This window comes from Equus przewalskii, chromosome 19, assembly GCF_037783145.1.
Source record: "Equus przewalskii isolate Varuska chromosome 19, EquPr2, whole genome shotgun sequence".
In the NCBI taxonomy this organism is placed as follows: Eukaryota; Metazoa; Chordata; class Mammalia; order Perissodactyla; family Equidae; genus Equus; species Equus przewalskii.
In genome coordinates, this window is record NC_091849.1 from 62023789 (window position 1) to 62040720 (window position 16932).

Here is a 16932-nt window from a genome sequence, read left to right on the forward strand (position 1 = left end):
AACTGTGACTGTAGCGTTACTGACAATGGACCAGGCCGTTTGGCCCAGCCCAATGTTTTGATGAAGAGTTATCATTTATTCAATTGTAGCTGCCGGGGTTTAGATAATAATTTCACAACTTCTAACTTGTTTTGAAAAGCCACATTAGTTACCGGCAGAGACTATCGAAGGAAAAGAAAGGAAAGGGACAGAGAGATGGGGAAATTGTGGAATGATTTAGAAACTTTAAGATGCCAACCTACCTGAGGAAGGCAGTGTTGAGAAGAGCATCATAATATGGAGCTTTCCTCAGCTCTAAACCTATTTCAGATCGTTTGTTCATGCGGGATTACGTCCTCTCCCCATGTCCTTACGAGAGCCACTTGTCTGCTCCCTGAAATAATGAGACCATTATGACTAGTGTTGTTGCTGTCATAGATGTATTTGTAAATGTCTGTTAAGAAATAAAATGCACTTAAGCTATTATGCATTGCTCACGAAAGTATTCCATTCCCACTTTTTCATGTATCATTGATCTCAAAATGTGGTAACTTTTTACAACATCAATTATAAATCTTACTTCCGTTCACAATGTAAAAAAAGAAATCTAAACTTCCCAGATAGTTGGGCAATGTTTTCCTGTGTAATTCACACCTCCTTCACAGTTGTGGGTGCCAGTCAAGCCCTGTCTCCTCTTCCTTGACATTTCCTTGATGCCTTGTTCAGGCTGAGCTGATGCCTAAGAGTGTGCTAAATACACACACGGGAACAGGGAAATGTTTGAGAGGAGCCAGCTGTATTAGCGAGACCTGGCATTTAGAGAGACTACTTACACACATGTCTCCTCTGTGGGTTTGGGGTCTGCATACCAACCTTTATTTAAGTCCGAGTACTGCTATAACCTTGTCTTCATCATCCTCCTCCTCATCAGAAACAAAAACCATCTGTCAGATAAGTACCAGTGGTCCATTATTGGCATTCTTCCCTTCTTAACGCTGCAAGAGGGCCAAGTGTTTATAAATCAAGGGGCTAATTTAAGACACACGTGCTCTCATACTGCAAGTCATCCTGGAAGCATCGAGTTACTTTTACTGTTGAAAATTTATAGATGTCATTCATTTAAATAGCCTCGGGTTTTTCTTTCTTCCTTACAATAGTGACCCTCTGTGGCCTTGCACACAGCAAATGCAGATGGGTGAAGTCATCATATAATTCAAATAAAACCATTCCATTGTGGAAATCTCCTGGCTTCATTTCTTGAAATTTTTGTTGAAACATAATGTACATTCAGAAAAGTGGACACAGCTTGATGACTTTTCACAAACAGCACACCCACATAACCAGCACACAGTTTCAGGAAACAGAACATCGCATTGCCAACCCCACAAAGCCCTCTCATGCTCTCTTTCAGACTCTCCCCACTCCTGCTCGTTCACCTATTACAACTTCCAACAGCATAGATCAGTTTCGCCTGTTTTTATTCCTCATGTAAATTGATCAACATTATGTTTGCAGGATTCATCCATATTGGTGCATGGAGTTGTACTCTGTTCATTTTCATGACTATATAGTTTTCCATTGCGTGAATGACCCATGATTTATTTTTTCTGTTTCTACTCTTAATGAGCGTCTTGATTGTTATTTTAGATGCAAAAATTCCATATATATAGTTGAGTTGCTACATTTTTTAACTGATGCACAGTACATATTTTAGAAGGTTTTCTTGATTTATTCTCAAACATTTTTAAATGAAAAAAATGGAGAATTGGATAGAGGATGGTAGAAGGCCAGGAAGGAAAGGCACTAACATTTGCTATCACCAGATATTGGACATTGTGGTAAGAGTGTTGTTGTTTTAGTTGCGATAAAAAACACACAACATAAAATCTATCAGCTTAACCATTTTCAAGTTCAGTGGTATCAAGTATATTCACTCATTGTGAAACACATTTCCAGAACCTTTTCATCTTACAAAACCAAAACTCTACACCCATTAAACAACAGCTCCCCCTTGTCCTCGCTCCCCAGCCCCTGGTAGTCACCATTCTGCTTTCTGTTTCTATAAATTGGACCACTCTAAGTACCTCATATAAGTGGAATCATACAGTATTTATCTTGTAGTGACTTGTTTCACTATGCTTATTTCCATTAGCATAGTGTCATCAAAGATCATCCATGTTGTAGCATGTTAGCATATTTTTCCCTTTTTTAAGGCTAGGTAATATTCTATTGTATGTGTATACTACATTTTGTTTATCCATTTATCTGTTAATTGACATTTGGATTGGTTCCACCTCTTGCCTATCTGAACAGTGCCGTTGTGAACATGGGCGTGCAGATATCTCTTCATGACCCTACTTTAAATTCTTTTGGATAGTGTACCTAGAAGTGGGATTTCTGGATCGTATGGTAGTTCTACTTTTAAGTTTTTTAAGAACCTGAAGAGTGTTTTCCAAAGCAGTTGCACCATTTTACAATCTCACCAACACTGCACAAGTGTTTCAGTTTCTCCATATCCTCACCAACACTTATTTTCTGTTTTTTGAAAATAGCCATCCTAATGGGTGTGTGTGGTAGGAATTGTACATATGATCTCTTTTTTTAATCCTTAACAAACCTGTTGCAGAGTATAAGTACCAATTTTGCAGCAATGAAATCTTGACACAAAAATTTCCCATGAGAGAAAAAGCTAGATCCAGTTTAGGTCCTCCTGAACAACATTTTTTTTTCTTTTTGGTGAGGAAGATTGGCCCTAAGGTAACATCTGTTGCCAATCTTTCTCTTTTTTTTTTTCCTCCCCAAAGCCCCAGTACATAGTTGTATATCCTAGTTGTAAGTCCCTCTACTTCTTCTGTGTAGGATGCCACCACAGCATGGCTTGATGAGTGGTATACAGGTCTGTGCCCAGGATCTGACTGATGAACCCCCAGCCGCCAAAGCAGAGTGAGCAAACTTAACCACTACCCCACCAGGCTGTCCCCTAGTGCTCCTGAACTTGACCATGGGCTTTTTATTCTCAAATTTCCACATGATTACGAAGCCAGTTGAGCTCTTTTGTTCTGAGCTACAAGGTTTACAAGACATTAGGGGCTCTACAGGATTGCCTGACTTTAACCGTGAAATAAGAGCTTGAGATTTGAGCAGAGGTTCTTGAAGTGTGGTCTCCAGGCCAGTGGTATCAGCATGGCTGGGAACTTGTTGGAAATGCAAATTTTGAGGCCCCACTCCAGACCTGCTGAGTCAGAAACTCTGCAAGTGGAACAGCACTGTTTTAATCAGCCTCCCAACGACGCTGATGCACCATCAGGTTTGAGCGCCACTGGCTTAAACCCGTTAGACAAATAGCTGAACTGCCGTCTAGTAACCTTTACACTATTGCTGAATGAGAAACTTACGTGTTGAGCACTTTGAGGTTTCCAGGGCAACGTGACATGGTAAATCTATGTTTTGTGCTTTATTCTCCGGTTTTCAGAGAAGTGTTGGATTAGCCCACTTGTAATTATGCTGGAACAGCAGGTCTCATCCATTTGGAGATTCAGCCAGACTCCAGGTTATCAGAGTTGCTTGTGAAAAAATGGCCACCTGGGAAGAGGCTTCCTAAGCAGGAAAGCAATCCCAGTTCAGCATCTGTCTGTTATCTGCCAGGATTTTTCTCCCCAGCCACATCCAAGTCCCCACTTTTGGTCTCACCTTACAGTGGGTCCAGAGGGAGCCCTGCACTGAAGGCACTGAAATGAAAGGAGACAGAAGAGGAGAAGCACCTGTGTGACGCTTCCTCCCCCGGGAAGCCCCAGGGACCCCTGGACCACCATCCACATCCCCTGCCCCTCATGGCCCAGGTGTCTTCATATCATTCCCCGGAGCCCTGCGAGGACAGAATCAAGATTCACAGACTGCGCTTTCCTCAGAGAAAATGAAAGAATCTAGTTTTAGTCCTGGGATGAGAGTTGTGATTTCTGCCTCTTGTCTTGGCGTAATTGTTAATAATAAAATATTCCTCAAATTATCCTGACTTGAATAATAAAATTCATCCTACCAAAAATCTGCTGTTGTCTCTTAGGTAGGCTTTTACCTTTCCTTAATGCTTTTAAGTGAAAGGGAAAAGATCTTTTGGAGGAATCGGAGAATGTGAGACAGTATCTGGTGCAGCTGGGGGCCTTGAATGGGGGGAAGGAAGATTGGGGAGGTAATTCCTGGGGCTCCTTGGAGGGAAGAGAGGTGATGTGTGGGAGTGGACTGGAACTACCACACCGATAGAAACTGTGGCCCCTTACGTTCTGGAGCCTCCACTCCTGATTTTCATCCATTCACCCTCTGCTCCATCCTGTCGGAGCTCCCTCTCCAGGTCATCAACACTTAGGACTGAAGAGAAAGTCCTGAGTCCAGATATACTTAAGGTACATATGGCGGTGTGGCTAAGACAATGGTGACTGTTGCTTGTAAAGCACATAGTAAAAGCTTATTCAAATGGGTGAAATCATTAGATCATTAGGGTGTTACTAGAAACTCAAGCCTAGAAACCATGTCTAAACTGAAAATACGTGCCAGCTGAAGTTATCTGCACACAATATGTTCCAATAATTTAACAATCCTAAAAGTACTTTACCTGCAGATATACCCTTAGCAAGGATGCCAACGCAATCAGCATTCCGCTGCACACTTCCAGCACACACATCAGTACACCTGACACTGCAAGGCTCACCTAAACGAGCGTGTCAATCAGCAGTGAAAGGCAAGAATTTGGATGCTTGCCAGTACCATATGAAATGTGACTGCCTTTGACTCCTCAACTTGATTTGCCAATGTTATGTTCCAATATTTGACATTTGGTTTGTCTTAAACATTAACTCTGTGATAAAGGTTGATCAATAGTCAGCCTCATTTCCCCCACTTCCTGCCCAAATATATACAATATCCTTTAAAGAAAGAACAATACGCACAAAAGTTGATCTTATGGTTTTAACTTACCTCAGCCTAAAGGAAAGAACCAACCACCTGCTTCAATGCCATTGATTTTGTTTCTTTGTGCTCTTGTGAATTAATAAATTACACCACTTCCACTTTCAAAGTAAACTTTTTACCGTTGATTAATCCTCAGGGTCTAATTGACTTATATTTACTAAAAGATCTAATATGTTGATTTTCAGAATGTATCAACTGCAAAACTAGAAAACAACATACTTGTGTATAACTTTTATTAGGCTTGCAGAATATTAATTTATATATTCATTCCAGTCTTACCATCCCTAAAGGGAACTCCAAGGTTCAGATCTCTAACACAGATGGTGCATGAAAACACCACTAATTATATGTCTGTTTTTAATAAAATTTTTAAAAATCTGTTCTGTAGATATTAGCTAGGATTATTTGTGAAAGCAGAAGCTGTTTTTGTGCAAAGTCTTGATGGTGTGCACTTAACTTGCCTTCAGCAGCAATGGTCCATTTCCCACCCAAACGCAATGTAGTATGTGCTTGCTTACCTCCCAAAGCTTGCCTGCTGGTTCAGCTGGCATTGGACTCCTACCCGACTCCAAACCCAGATGAAAACCAGAGAGATCAAGCAAGTGCCTGACACTTTCAGAGCAAGAAAATTAGTGAATGTAATGGGCTTTTCTGTGTTTAAGCTTACAACTCTCCCAAAAAAGCATTGAAAGGTCAATCCAATACTTTCACTATTTCAATAGCAACAAGCCTTGATAGGTATTAATATTACTACCAATATGGTAATAAAGTTATTAGTAGCAATGAAATAGAGTGATTGAGTTTAGAAAACCTGCTCAGAAATGCTTCTCATTCAAAATGTGTGCTTCCGATACCTAACCCTGCTTCCTTCTATTAGAGGGGGAAAAATATTAACGAAATAAGTTTATAATAAATAACTGCTCTTTAAACGATGTTAGATACACAGTTACTTGGAGATGTTAGCACAGTCTTATTTTTCTAACTCTTGCAATTGGAATTTAGCCAGTTGTGAACTTGGGAGAGTTACCATTCAGTTGCAATAATGAAGATTAGTGAGCAAGGAGTATATATTTTAGTTCACTTATAAAACAGCTTAACCATCCAACGGGAAGAAAAGAGCTAGTTAACGTGCTTTATATGGCTCAGGGAAGTGCTTCTCAAACTTTAATGAGCATAAGAATTACATGAAATGGTTTTAAAAATGTAGATTCATAGCTCTCTTCCCTGGAGATTCTAAACCAGTAAGTCTAGGATGGAGGCCAGGAATATGCATTTTTAACACCCAATCTCACCCTCAGGTAACTGCTATAAAATTAGCATTCAGATCACCCTGAGAAACACCAATTTAAGATGACAAATGTGTGTATTGTTGCATCTGAAACCACACATCATTGGAAAAATTGCCAGTAGTAGACATCTTTCAGATACTTTATGTTACTTTACTCAAGTATCAGGCTAGACAGGATTTAAAGGGCTGCTAATTGTATTTATTCTAGATTTATTCATTCCAGGAATGATTTTTCTCACTTGGTTAAGATTTGGCCCATAGCTCTTAGATTTTATTGATATTTAAAGGTCATGTGGACTGGGAATTGTTTTTCAACTTTTTGTTAATTTTTGTTGTCTTTAAAATTGCCATTTGATATTGCCTCCTCTTAAAATAAAATGGAATCACAGTATTTATTGTCTGTTTCTCTCTGGTTTCAAGGGAAGACGAGGAAAACCAGGTCCTCCAGGAAAACCAGGGCCCCCAGGACCACCTGTGAGTAAACAATAAGATCACTGTTCCTTTTTTACGAGTCTCTCTTTATTTCTGTATGTTTATCTAAGGGTTATTTTACTCCCCTGGGGATAATAATTTCCGTCTTTCTACTGTTTAAAATGGCTGTATTCCCTGCACCTCCCTCCACCACACAAACCAAGAGGTAAGGGAGGCTGCTAGCTGTCCACACACCTCACCCTCTTCTTTATTACACCGGCAGGAACGCCGGTGTAACGTGAGCACCAAGCCAAGACTCCAAACACATGAGTCCTGTTCTGAACCTACCTGACTCCAACTGCTCAGTTTCCTAACAGGCTGGTAGTAAGCTAGTCATCTGGGGAAGTAGGCCCACTCTTCGGGATACGACTGTTTTGTCAGCAGAATTCACAGGACATTGTGGCTAAAGAGAGCTGTAAAGATCTTCCAGCCAGTTAGCTGGTCTTTTCCTTTGCCCCAACCCTCTAGAAAACATATCCATTTCTTACGGTTTTGCTAACTCTTCAACCCACTAGAGTCTGGTTTGTGTCCAAGCTCCTCCACAGACACTGCACCGTCTGTGGTGACCAATGATCTCCGAGGTAGGAGCTTCCCCGGGCACTGTTCAGGCTTGATCTTATTTCACTGCTCTACAGGAATTTACACTGTTGTCTGCTCTCCTTGAAACTCTGTTCTCTTGGTTTAGTGACATGGCTTTTTTCTCCTCCGTCTGGGGCCATCCTTTTCTGTCTCCTTCATTAACAATGTTCCTTCTTCCCCTATCTACATGTTTGCTTGGATTAGAGATTCTCAGTCTTTTATTCCAACCCAGACCTCCCTCCTGAGTTCTAGCCTCTTACGTCCACGGCCTGCTCAGCAGCTCCACTTGGAGGTCTCCTACGTACATACTACAGAAGTAGCACGTCCAAAACTAAACTCAAAAAATAATGCTAGAATTTTGTTCTCTCCCTCATCCTCCACATCCACATAGTTCCTAAATCATATCACTTCTACATCCCAGTAGCTCACAAGTCCACTTCCTCTTCTCTTTCCTCATTGCCATGGCCTTAGTTTAGCCCTTGTCAATTTGTATCTATATTTTTGTAGCCATCTCAGAGCTGGTCTCATTGCCTCTACCATCTATAAGTAACAGTTATAGAGGACTCTGACCATGTGACTCTTCAGCTTGAAAGAGTAGCTGTTTGGCTTTACTGGCTTCTTTTTCCTTCAAGATGGCTTCCACATCTTCTGCATACCATTCTAGGCTCTTTGTTCTTGGCCCCGTCCTGCCTGTGCTCCTCCTTCTCTTGTGATCTTAGTGTATCTTCCTTTGCTATCTCAAGATGCCGTGCTTGGGGATGTTCTCTGGGAGGCCCAGGGAGGCTTTCCTCTCTCTGCATGACTCAGCTCAGACCTTGGTTCTTCCACACGGCCTCCGCCAGTGCTCCCAGCACGTGAGGCGCCACCCTCCGTGGTCCTATAATCTCATGCCTCCTACAGATACAGCAAGTTTTCCCTAACTGTTCTGTGCCTTACCCGTCTGCCCATGGCACTGTGAATTTATTTTTGAACCTCTATTTTGTCATCATTGCCTAGCACAGTTTCTGGCATATAGCATGTGATTATTAATGATTTAATAAATGAGTAAACGAATGAACATATTTTGTAGATGAGAAAATGAAGACCCAAACGTATGTCTTTCTAAAGACCAGAACCACCACCAGAGGACTCCAGACCTAGCACCTTGGGACTCACTTAGGGTGTGGTCATAAGCCAAAAATGCACATGATTGCTGTCCCATGGTTGATCTCATTCCATCCACTTTAGCCATTCAAGTGAATCGCTCTCTTAGAAATGTACTGGTGTCAACTGATATTATGAAGTGGGGGAAAAAGACACATAAATTGGGCATTCTGAAACCCAGTCTTTAAAGGAATGAGTTTTGTTGATGTTTATTCCAAATTTTCTGGCAGAGAAAAACCAGAGAACACATTGTAGGATTTTCAATAACTGTCTTGTGCTGTAAAGAAGAAAGGCTAGTGAATGCTAACAGGCAAGACTAGACCATCATGTAGTTTTCTAAATGTATGATGCCGCTTTCAAGGCAGGATAATGGTTGTCTCAAAGGAGGAATTTGAATGATGAAGGCCTTTATGACAAGCTTGCCAAATGTCTAGGAGAGAAGAGGATTACAGCAAATCCTGGAACGAGTTCTCAACTATAGATCAAATGAGTTTACTGAAGAATTTAGAAGATTAAGAAATATGTGACTATATGAAAGAATTTATAATATTCAATTCCACAGGTTTTGATCTATTGCCTGAGTCTTTGGGGGAAAGAGGTACTTATTTTATTTCAAGTGTTAGATTTAGAATTTAAACCTAGCTGTGGGTCTGTTACACAGTATTCATTAAATACTGAGGACATGGTTTTTAAAAGAAAAGTGGTTTATTCTCTTTTGTAATATAATAAAATGCCAATTTGTGAGACTACAAAAATAAGGGGAAAAAGTCTATACAAAAGAAGGTTTCTATTCATAGGCCAGCTTTTGTTTAAAAAGGGAAAGTATTAGACTATAGCATCAGCTCATTTTCTGTTTAAGGATTGTGGTTTATGGAAACTCTTCATCTTTTTTATTCTGGGATAACTCCTCTAGTTAACTAAAGTATCTCTTCTCTACTACAAGTATTATCAAAACTTTATCTTGGGGTGCAGTTTGCACCAGCTTTTGGAATTTTGAAGTTGTTCACGTGGCAGGTGGCATTGATGAGGAGCGTCCCAGCCCACTGCAGATGTCCTACAGAGCACCCGCTCATACTGACGGGAACAAGTTAGGGGCAGCAATGAAAAGGAAGGTAAAACAACCAGCTCCCCACATTTTTCGGTCTCCTTCATGTTTAATTATTCTAAATGTAATGTGCTTTAGCATGAGGACTATTGTTTCCCAAATGGCTAGAAATGAGCAGAGTTCTTCAAAAATCAGTCCTTTCAAGATCATATTAACTAACATTTTAAGAAAATGAGCTTATTTTAAAAATTAAACTGCTCCTAATTCACATTATTTAACAATTTCACAAGCATTTATTTAAGGCCTGCTCTGTGCTAACACTCCGTGAGGAGCTAGGCTTGCAAAAATGAATAAAGATATTGTCCTCACCCTCTGGGAATTCAAGTTTAGTTCACAGAACTGTGAACAGAGGAAGAGAATTTAGAAGAGACGGTGTTGGGGTGGTTTCCTTCAGGAAGTGACACTGAAACATAAAGGTTGAGCATTAAAAAAAGAAGGAATTCCTGCCAGGTACAACAACATGGATGAGCTGGAGGGCATTGTGCCAAGTGAAATAAGCCAGTCACAGAAGCACAAAGACTGCACGATTCCGCTTATCTAGGATTGCTAAAATAGCCAAACTCATAGAAGCAGAGAACACAATAGTGGATGCCAGGGCCTGCGGAAGCGGGTGGGGGGTTGTTATTCAATGAGTGTAAACTTCAGTTATGCAAGATGAGTGAGTTCTAGAGATCTACTGTGCAACATGGGGCCCATAGTTAACAACACAATACTGTGCACTTCAAAATGTGTTAAGAGGGTAGATCTCAGGGTAGGTGTTCTTACCACACACACACACGATACACTAAGGGATATGTCAGTTACCTTGATGGTGGTGATGGTGTCATGGTGTTTGCCTGTGTCCATACCCATCAAATTGCACACGTTAAATATATGCAGCTCTTTGTATATCAATTTTACCTCAATAAAGCTGTTAAAAAAAAGGTTGAGCAGGTTGTCCAGTAAAGTAAATAGAGAGGAAGGAGGAAGCAGGCTACGGAGTGCTGTCAGGAAAGCAGGCAGAATGAAAGCAGAGAGCAGAGAGTACTGAACCAGCGGGGAGTGGGGCCGGCAGACCAGGCCCTTCTGACACAGCGCTGACAAGTCAAGCCTGGGGGTCCTGGCAGATGATGTGTGAAGCCCCACAAGTCCAGCTACGCTACGAAAATCTGTGAAGAGTTCTAAATGGAGAGTCCATGGCAGGATTTCGTCGCAGGTCACTCCCGTGGCACAGTGGAGTCGACATGTGGAGAGTGGGCAAGATTCCTGCCGCTGTCACAGTATCTACTGTTTTTACAGTATCGACAGAGCATCTTTCATCGTTTTGGCGGTCCCATGGAGCTATTTGTATTTTATTACAATTTAGATAGCTTAAGAGACATCTCCCTTTACCTATGGACATTTTTAGATCAAAATGTTGGTGTTTTTCATTTGTTTGTCTTTTTCAACATTGTAATCTATGTGAGATGAACCCTGCTTCGCAGCAGGAAGGAAGGTAATAAGAGAAAGAAGGAAACATCAGTGGGGCTAAAGCCAGCCTGAGATGGGGAGACAGTGGTTGGCTGGCATGTGAGATTCCTAAAGCACGTGTTGGAATTTCTTACAATGTGGAACATTTAAAAATATTAATTTTATCTCTCATCAAACAGTAATCAAATAACATAATTTCCTTCAAATGAGTGAATGGTTTGTATTATTTTAGCATATATGTGTGACCAATTAACCTCTAGAAAAATTAAGGGGAAAAATTTTATTCTGATTAGAGGGATTGAGAAGAACAAGGAATAGGCGTTATCAGGAGGCTTGAATCCTTTGATAACAGCATATTTTACTCAGTTTCTCCGAGAAAATCTCTTCCCTTCAGTGCTTTAGAGATGTTCCCTAAATCAGACAGAAGGATTGATGAAAATCTTTTAATTGTTTGACTCCTTCTGCTTGTGATTCTTTATTCTGAAGCCAAATTTATATTTTCTCACTTTCTTAAGAAACATTTGTACCGAAAAGATAAGTTGTTTACAAAGAACAATCTCCCACAACTTTCCATTTTGTGTGTGTAAGTATACGCAAAATATATATTTATTTATGGAAGGATAAATTTTTTCCTCATGAAAGAGTGTATTTCCTAGGGAAAAAAATGGAATATTTACTAAAAGTAGATCTATTGAACTAATGTTATTAAATTGTCTTTATGAATCAGTGTTTCATCAAAGTCATACATGTTCCTCCAATTTAGCTCCCATATTCAATAGCATTTTTTCCTCTCTTTGGGGGAAATCTTTAGTTGAAATTTACCCACATGTAATCTACATATAATGAAATTATATCTTAATTGGGATGCTTGTAATTGAGTAGCAATTAAACTGGTTAACAGAACCAGTCACATCCCTTTGTGATGAACAAAACTGGTTTTGTTTTTTAATAAAATATTGGGTCAGATTTCCTAACAATCAGAGCCGATCTCACCTACACAAAGGAAAAGCTCCCAAATTCCCCCAAGTAGCATCTGCCGTCTTGTCTTGAGTGAATGTTCTTCGCTGAGGGAAACCGTTAAGTAGAGATGTCTTGGATTGATAGTACCTGCAAATCCTCCAAGGTTGTGACTGAGAGATGCTCTTCAGAGAGGAAGCACGAGAGCACTCAGCATCTCCGTGGGGAAGGAAATCCCACCAGCCCCCGAGGCAACAGTTCGGAGGAGAGGGATGGGTAGGGAGGGTTCATGATGGCAGTAGTGTGCCCCAGGTACTCCACTGCCTCTACCTCAGGTACCGTCACAGCTGTTGTGAGAAGGAGAAGTTATCCTCATTTTGTAACCGTGTAGAGGATGCTTAGTAACATGCAGTAGTCTGCCCGAGATCACACAGGTATAAGTGGGGGAGCCAGGAACTGACCCCCAAACCCACCTTTACTCTACCAGCTCACAGGTGTGAACGACCAGCTCCTGGTTTACAGTTTGACTAGGATCAGCCTTACTTAACCATCATAGGCAGAACCTGGTCTGATGTTTCCATGGTAATTCCCGGCACTATAGTACCTCAGACAGAGGGGTGGTGTGAGAAGACTGAGCAACCTAATCCTTCTCCTCACTGGCCTGTCCTCCAACAGTTCACTTGACATGTCCGTGTCTCACTTTCCTTCTCTGTAAATTTGCAGTGAAAGTACCTGCCTCATCTACTTCCCACAGTTACTGGGAAGATTAAATGCCGTGTAAGTGAAAGAACTTTCTTATAAATGTAAAGCTCTATCTAAGTGTAACTTAGATCCATTACTACTGTTCTGGACATCCATTCACATGTACAGTATTGTGGATAGAAGAGATCATCTTGAATCCATAATTGAACTAACATATTTTCTTCCTTTTACAAATTTCCCCAAATCCAGTTAACAAAAATTTGAATGTCTTTCAATGAATTAGTAAAATGGGAGATCTCATGCTCTGCATATGGAATACTTATCCTAGCTATGTAAGTGTACTCAGGAAGAGATACAGAGTTGTTCACAATCAGGCAACAATAACAGCCGCATCTAAGTATTCAGTGGTGTTTTCTCTCCTCTGATTTACAGCCTCTTCCTTGCTCCTGGGACTTGTTCATCCATAATCTGAGCTGTCACATTTTATTAGTTGGGATATTCTCTAAATCTCAGCTACTATCCTCACCTTCTAATAAAAATTTCTCTTTCTTTAAAGCCTTCTGGTTATCTAAGTAAGATAACCAATGGAACATAGTGGCCTTGTGTTGTGATAATGAGACTTGGAAAGTCTCAAGATTTGAAATGCCGTAGTTTATTTGAAAGTATTCTCGGTTTTAGTTCCTTTAGAAAAGAGGAAGGCAGCTGGAAATGAGGCAGAGCAGGAGGAAAAGCAGGAGAATTTAACTAATGAGCCATTGAAGAAAGTATGCGTCAGCCCACCCATTTGACATTAGCTTTACTCCTCATTCATCATCACTGTCAAGGCATTTATTAAAAACCACATTGATTTTAATATGTGTTATTATTTCTTTCTATTACAGGAGAGCTCTTGATTTCCTTTTATTTTTTCCCTGGTATTGTTTTTGTGCATTGTTTTATTATTGCAGTAGAGAATTGAGCAGTGGGCTGAAATGTGTCATATTTCAGTGCATAGCAATTTACGTGAAAACGGAAATTCAAGAAATGTGTAACGTGGGGCAGCGGCTCCCTCTACTGTTTCCACTGGAAAAGCTCTGGGCAGAGGACTCTCCACAGCTCTTTGGAGGATGTCCAAGGGAGGGACATTTTTTCAGTCCTTGAGGCTTAGTGATAAATCTACATGATTTTTAAGATTTATTTCCAGGAATTTGTTGTATTTTCTGCTTATCCTGAATTTTAAGTTCAGATGCTATTTCATCAGCAGTCGTTTTCAGCGCCAACTTGACGATCTCCTGAAGTGAAAGCCCTGAGCTCGTGGGTCTCTAAGATGCCCGTCTATTGTGAAGTGCTGACGAAACTCCACAGGGCTAGTTATGTGGGAGCTGACTCCAGTGGGATTTATGCTGCTTCTTTCAACAGTCTGATTTAAAAGGCACACAACCATGTCATTTCTGTCTCAGCTGTAACTTCAGTGTAGGAGAAGGTAGAGCCTAAAGGTGATGTCTGTACAGCAGGATCTACAGGCAGCAGAGTAAACGTAGGGTCTGAAATTGAATTCACTCATTCGACAAATGCTTACTGACCATCTACCATGTTGCTAATCACTGTTACAAACACAGAGTACACAGCGGATTAAAAAAGCATAGCAACAAACAAACTGCCGACAAGGTCTCTCCCTCCAGTAACCACCCTCTGTTGTGTGGGGGTGGGGAACAATGGTTAATAAGCCATTCCATAGACAAAACTGTTTCAGTCTAGGATGAGGTGCCATAGGGGAATAAACTGGGTAATGTAAGAGTGATTTAGAAGGAAGAGTTGTTACTCTAGCCAGAGCGCTCCAGGTGACATCTCTGAGCATCTATGCAACATTACCTGAGAAGGAGCTAGCCATGTGAGGGCTAGAGCAAGAACTACCCAACCGGAAATACCAGGACATGCAAAGGGCCTGAGGTGGGAAAGAGCTTGAGGTATTCAATAAGCATAAAGGAGCTAGGAGAAGAATAGTGCCAGGAAAGATTTTGGAGCTGAGTGGCTTTTGTTATGAGGGCCTCTGAGAGCGGAAGTATTGTGGGGAGGGGGCTATAAGTGGTGAGGAGAATAATCAACTCGTCACATCTCCATTTTGAAAGTACTAGTATGTGTGTTTTTATGTAAGTGGTTAGATTTTTATTTTGATGTGGTGAAATTATTATTCCCACTGATAATTCTAAAGGTAACACCATTTTTAGAACATCATTTTTAGACTTCGCGTAGACAGGGAATAGACTTGTTTGCTGAGAGAAAACAAGAAAACCGACAAAACTTTGATAGTAGCCCGTTTAATTTCAGTCTTGCCTGAATCCAGTGGATATCACACTTTTCATTAAAGATGGAGATGAGTCACTCTTTTCCTTCTCCCCACAGCTAGACCTGACGCTTCCTGTCCGATAGGCTGTGGTTGGGTCGGATGAACAGCTCTAACAATGAAAACATACGCTCTCAAAGCACCACAGAGCTAATGTCTTGCTCTGCCTGCACCCTGTTATCCAACACTATCCCCAGCTTTTCTGTCTTCCGTCTCCAATGTTGTCTACTACACAGAGAACTCAAGGTGCAAAGTTTTTGCTTTCAGCCTGTAGCGAGGCGCACCTCTAAAATAAGTTAGTGCCCCAGACACATTTTGGACCTCTGAATAAGGTGGATGACAAAACATGTTGGATTAAAACATTCTATCTCTTGTTAAGATACCTACATGCGTTTTGGGCTCATTGTGTCTCACTGGGAATCCAGTTTGTATTCTCAGCATCCCTCCTGGAAGCCTTGACCAGATCAGGTTTTGTCATGTTTCTTAGTTCTCCTTTCAGCAAAGAATCTTAGACTCTGCTCTGTTAAATGACTAAAGGCCGGGTACTATGATGATAACATCTTCCAAGAAAATGAGTCTAACCATTTATCTGAGTCAATGGGAACAGAGATTTCATTTCTTAATAAAAATAAGATGACTGCCTCAGATTTAAAAATAAAGACGCATAAGACCTACAAAATGGAGACATGGCCAGTTAATCATTTTTATTGCCACTTGTCCCCCACTCGGGTCATGGTCCCAGACAAAACGGCAGTTGCCAACATTGCTAAAATTCCAGTGTCACCTCGTGTCGTCTCGGAACATGGAGTCGTGCAGGAGAGGCAGCTGGGGGAGCAGGCAGAGAATCTGGAAACTAGTACTTGGGTTCGATTCCCCAATTACTTCTCCTCTTCTCTCCTTAAGAACAGGGAAATTATTAGGCACTTTCTGACATCCTAAGTCTTTTTACTAATTATAACTACACTCTGGAGGAAAAGGACTTTTTATCTTCTTATAGCCATTGACTCCTTTTTTCATCTGGGATCCCGCTGTTGAAACCAGCTGTGAAGACATCTGAATCTCCCTGCCTCGTGTACAGCAAGGATGGGACAGAATACTTGAAATCCTTGATTTCAACCAAAGTTGTCATTAGTTGGGCCAGTGCATGGATTAATCACTATTTCTTTGTGGTGGGTAAACATTAAGGTTTTAATAAATCTGATTGGCCATTGAGAAGATATTCAGGAAGCTAAATAATCTTATCGTTTGTGTTTGATGATAGACTTCCCAAAAGCATCTCCACCCAGTATTTAATTTTACCAGCATATAACTTGGTGAGGTAGGCAAGAAAAAATTCTCTCCATTTTAACAGTAAGAAAACTCTGGGCCTTGGGAAGTGAGCGGCTTAGCTGGATCCATGCAGTCGGTTTTCTCTGCACAGCTGCAACTGCTTTTGATCAGAGGAAAGACTAAATAAATTATGTGACTAGAGAAACAATGAGTTCTCAGTGTTCTCTGGGGGACCTGAAACATGGAAGGAAATTTGGTAGAAAATAAGACTTGAAGAGGCTTCAGATCTGTCTGTAATTTCGTTAAAAAGTAAAAAGATCTGAAACAAATATGGCAAATGGCGAGGATTTGACAACGTTGGATTGTGGACTCATCATTTTATTTTCTATACTTTTCAGCATGCTTGACATATTCTAAGTTTATTTTAAGAAATACGAAAACCATCCTATGGGATTAGCAGAGGTTAATATCACTAATTACTTCTTTACTGGCCCAGAGTGTCAGTGTCTTCTCCTTTGCCTGAAATCCTTCGTAGACTGGGGCTAAGTGTTTTAAAAATGAAGTCATTAAGTATTTTTTTCCTAGAGCTTCCCTGAGTGTAGCCTCTGTAACCAGGGGGTTCAGTAGAGCCAAGAATTGTTATCTGCAGATTTATCATTGGCACAACTGATAGATCAAAGGGAAACCTTGATGTCACACATTCGA

The 16932-nt window shown here is 40.7% G+C and overlaps 1 protein-coding gene across 4 annotated transcripts in view; it reads left to right on the forward strand.

The window, feature by feature from the left end:
• Positions 1-16932, forward strand: part of COL19A1 (collagen type XIX alpha 1 chain) — a 312844-nt gene that overhangs the window by 200844 nt on the left and 95068 nt on the right. For all 4 annotated transcript variants that reach the window (XM_070584878.1, XM_070584877.1, XM_070584876.1 and 1 more), the window contains one exon: positions 6650-6703. In XM_070584878.1, coding sequence (XP_070440979.1) covers positions 6650-6703 — 54 coding nt within the window. The remainder of the gene's footprint in view (positions 1-6649; positions 6704-16932) is intronic.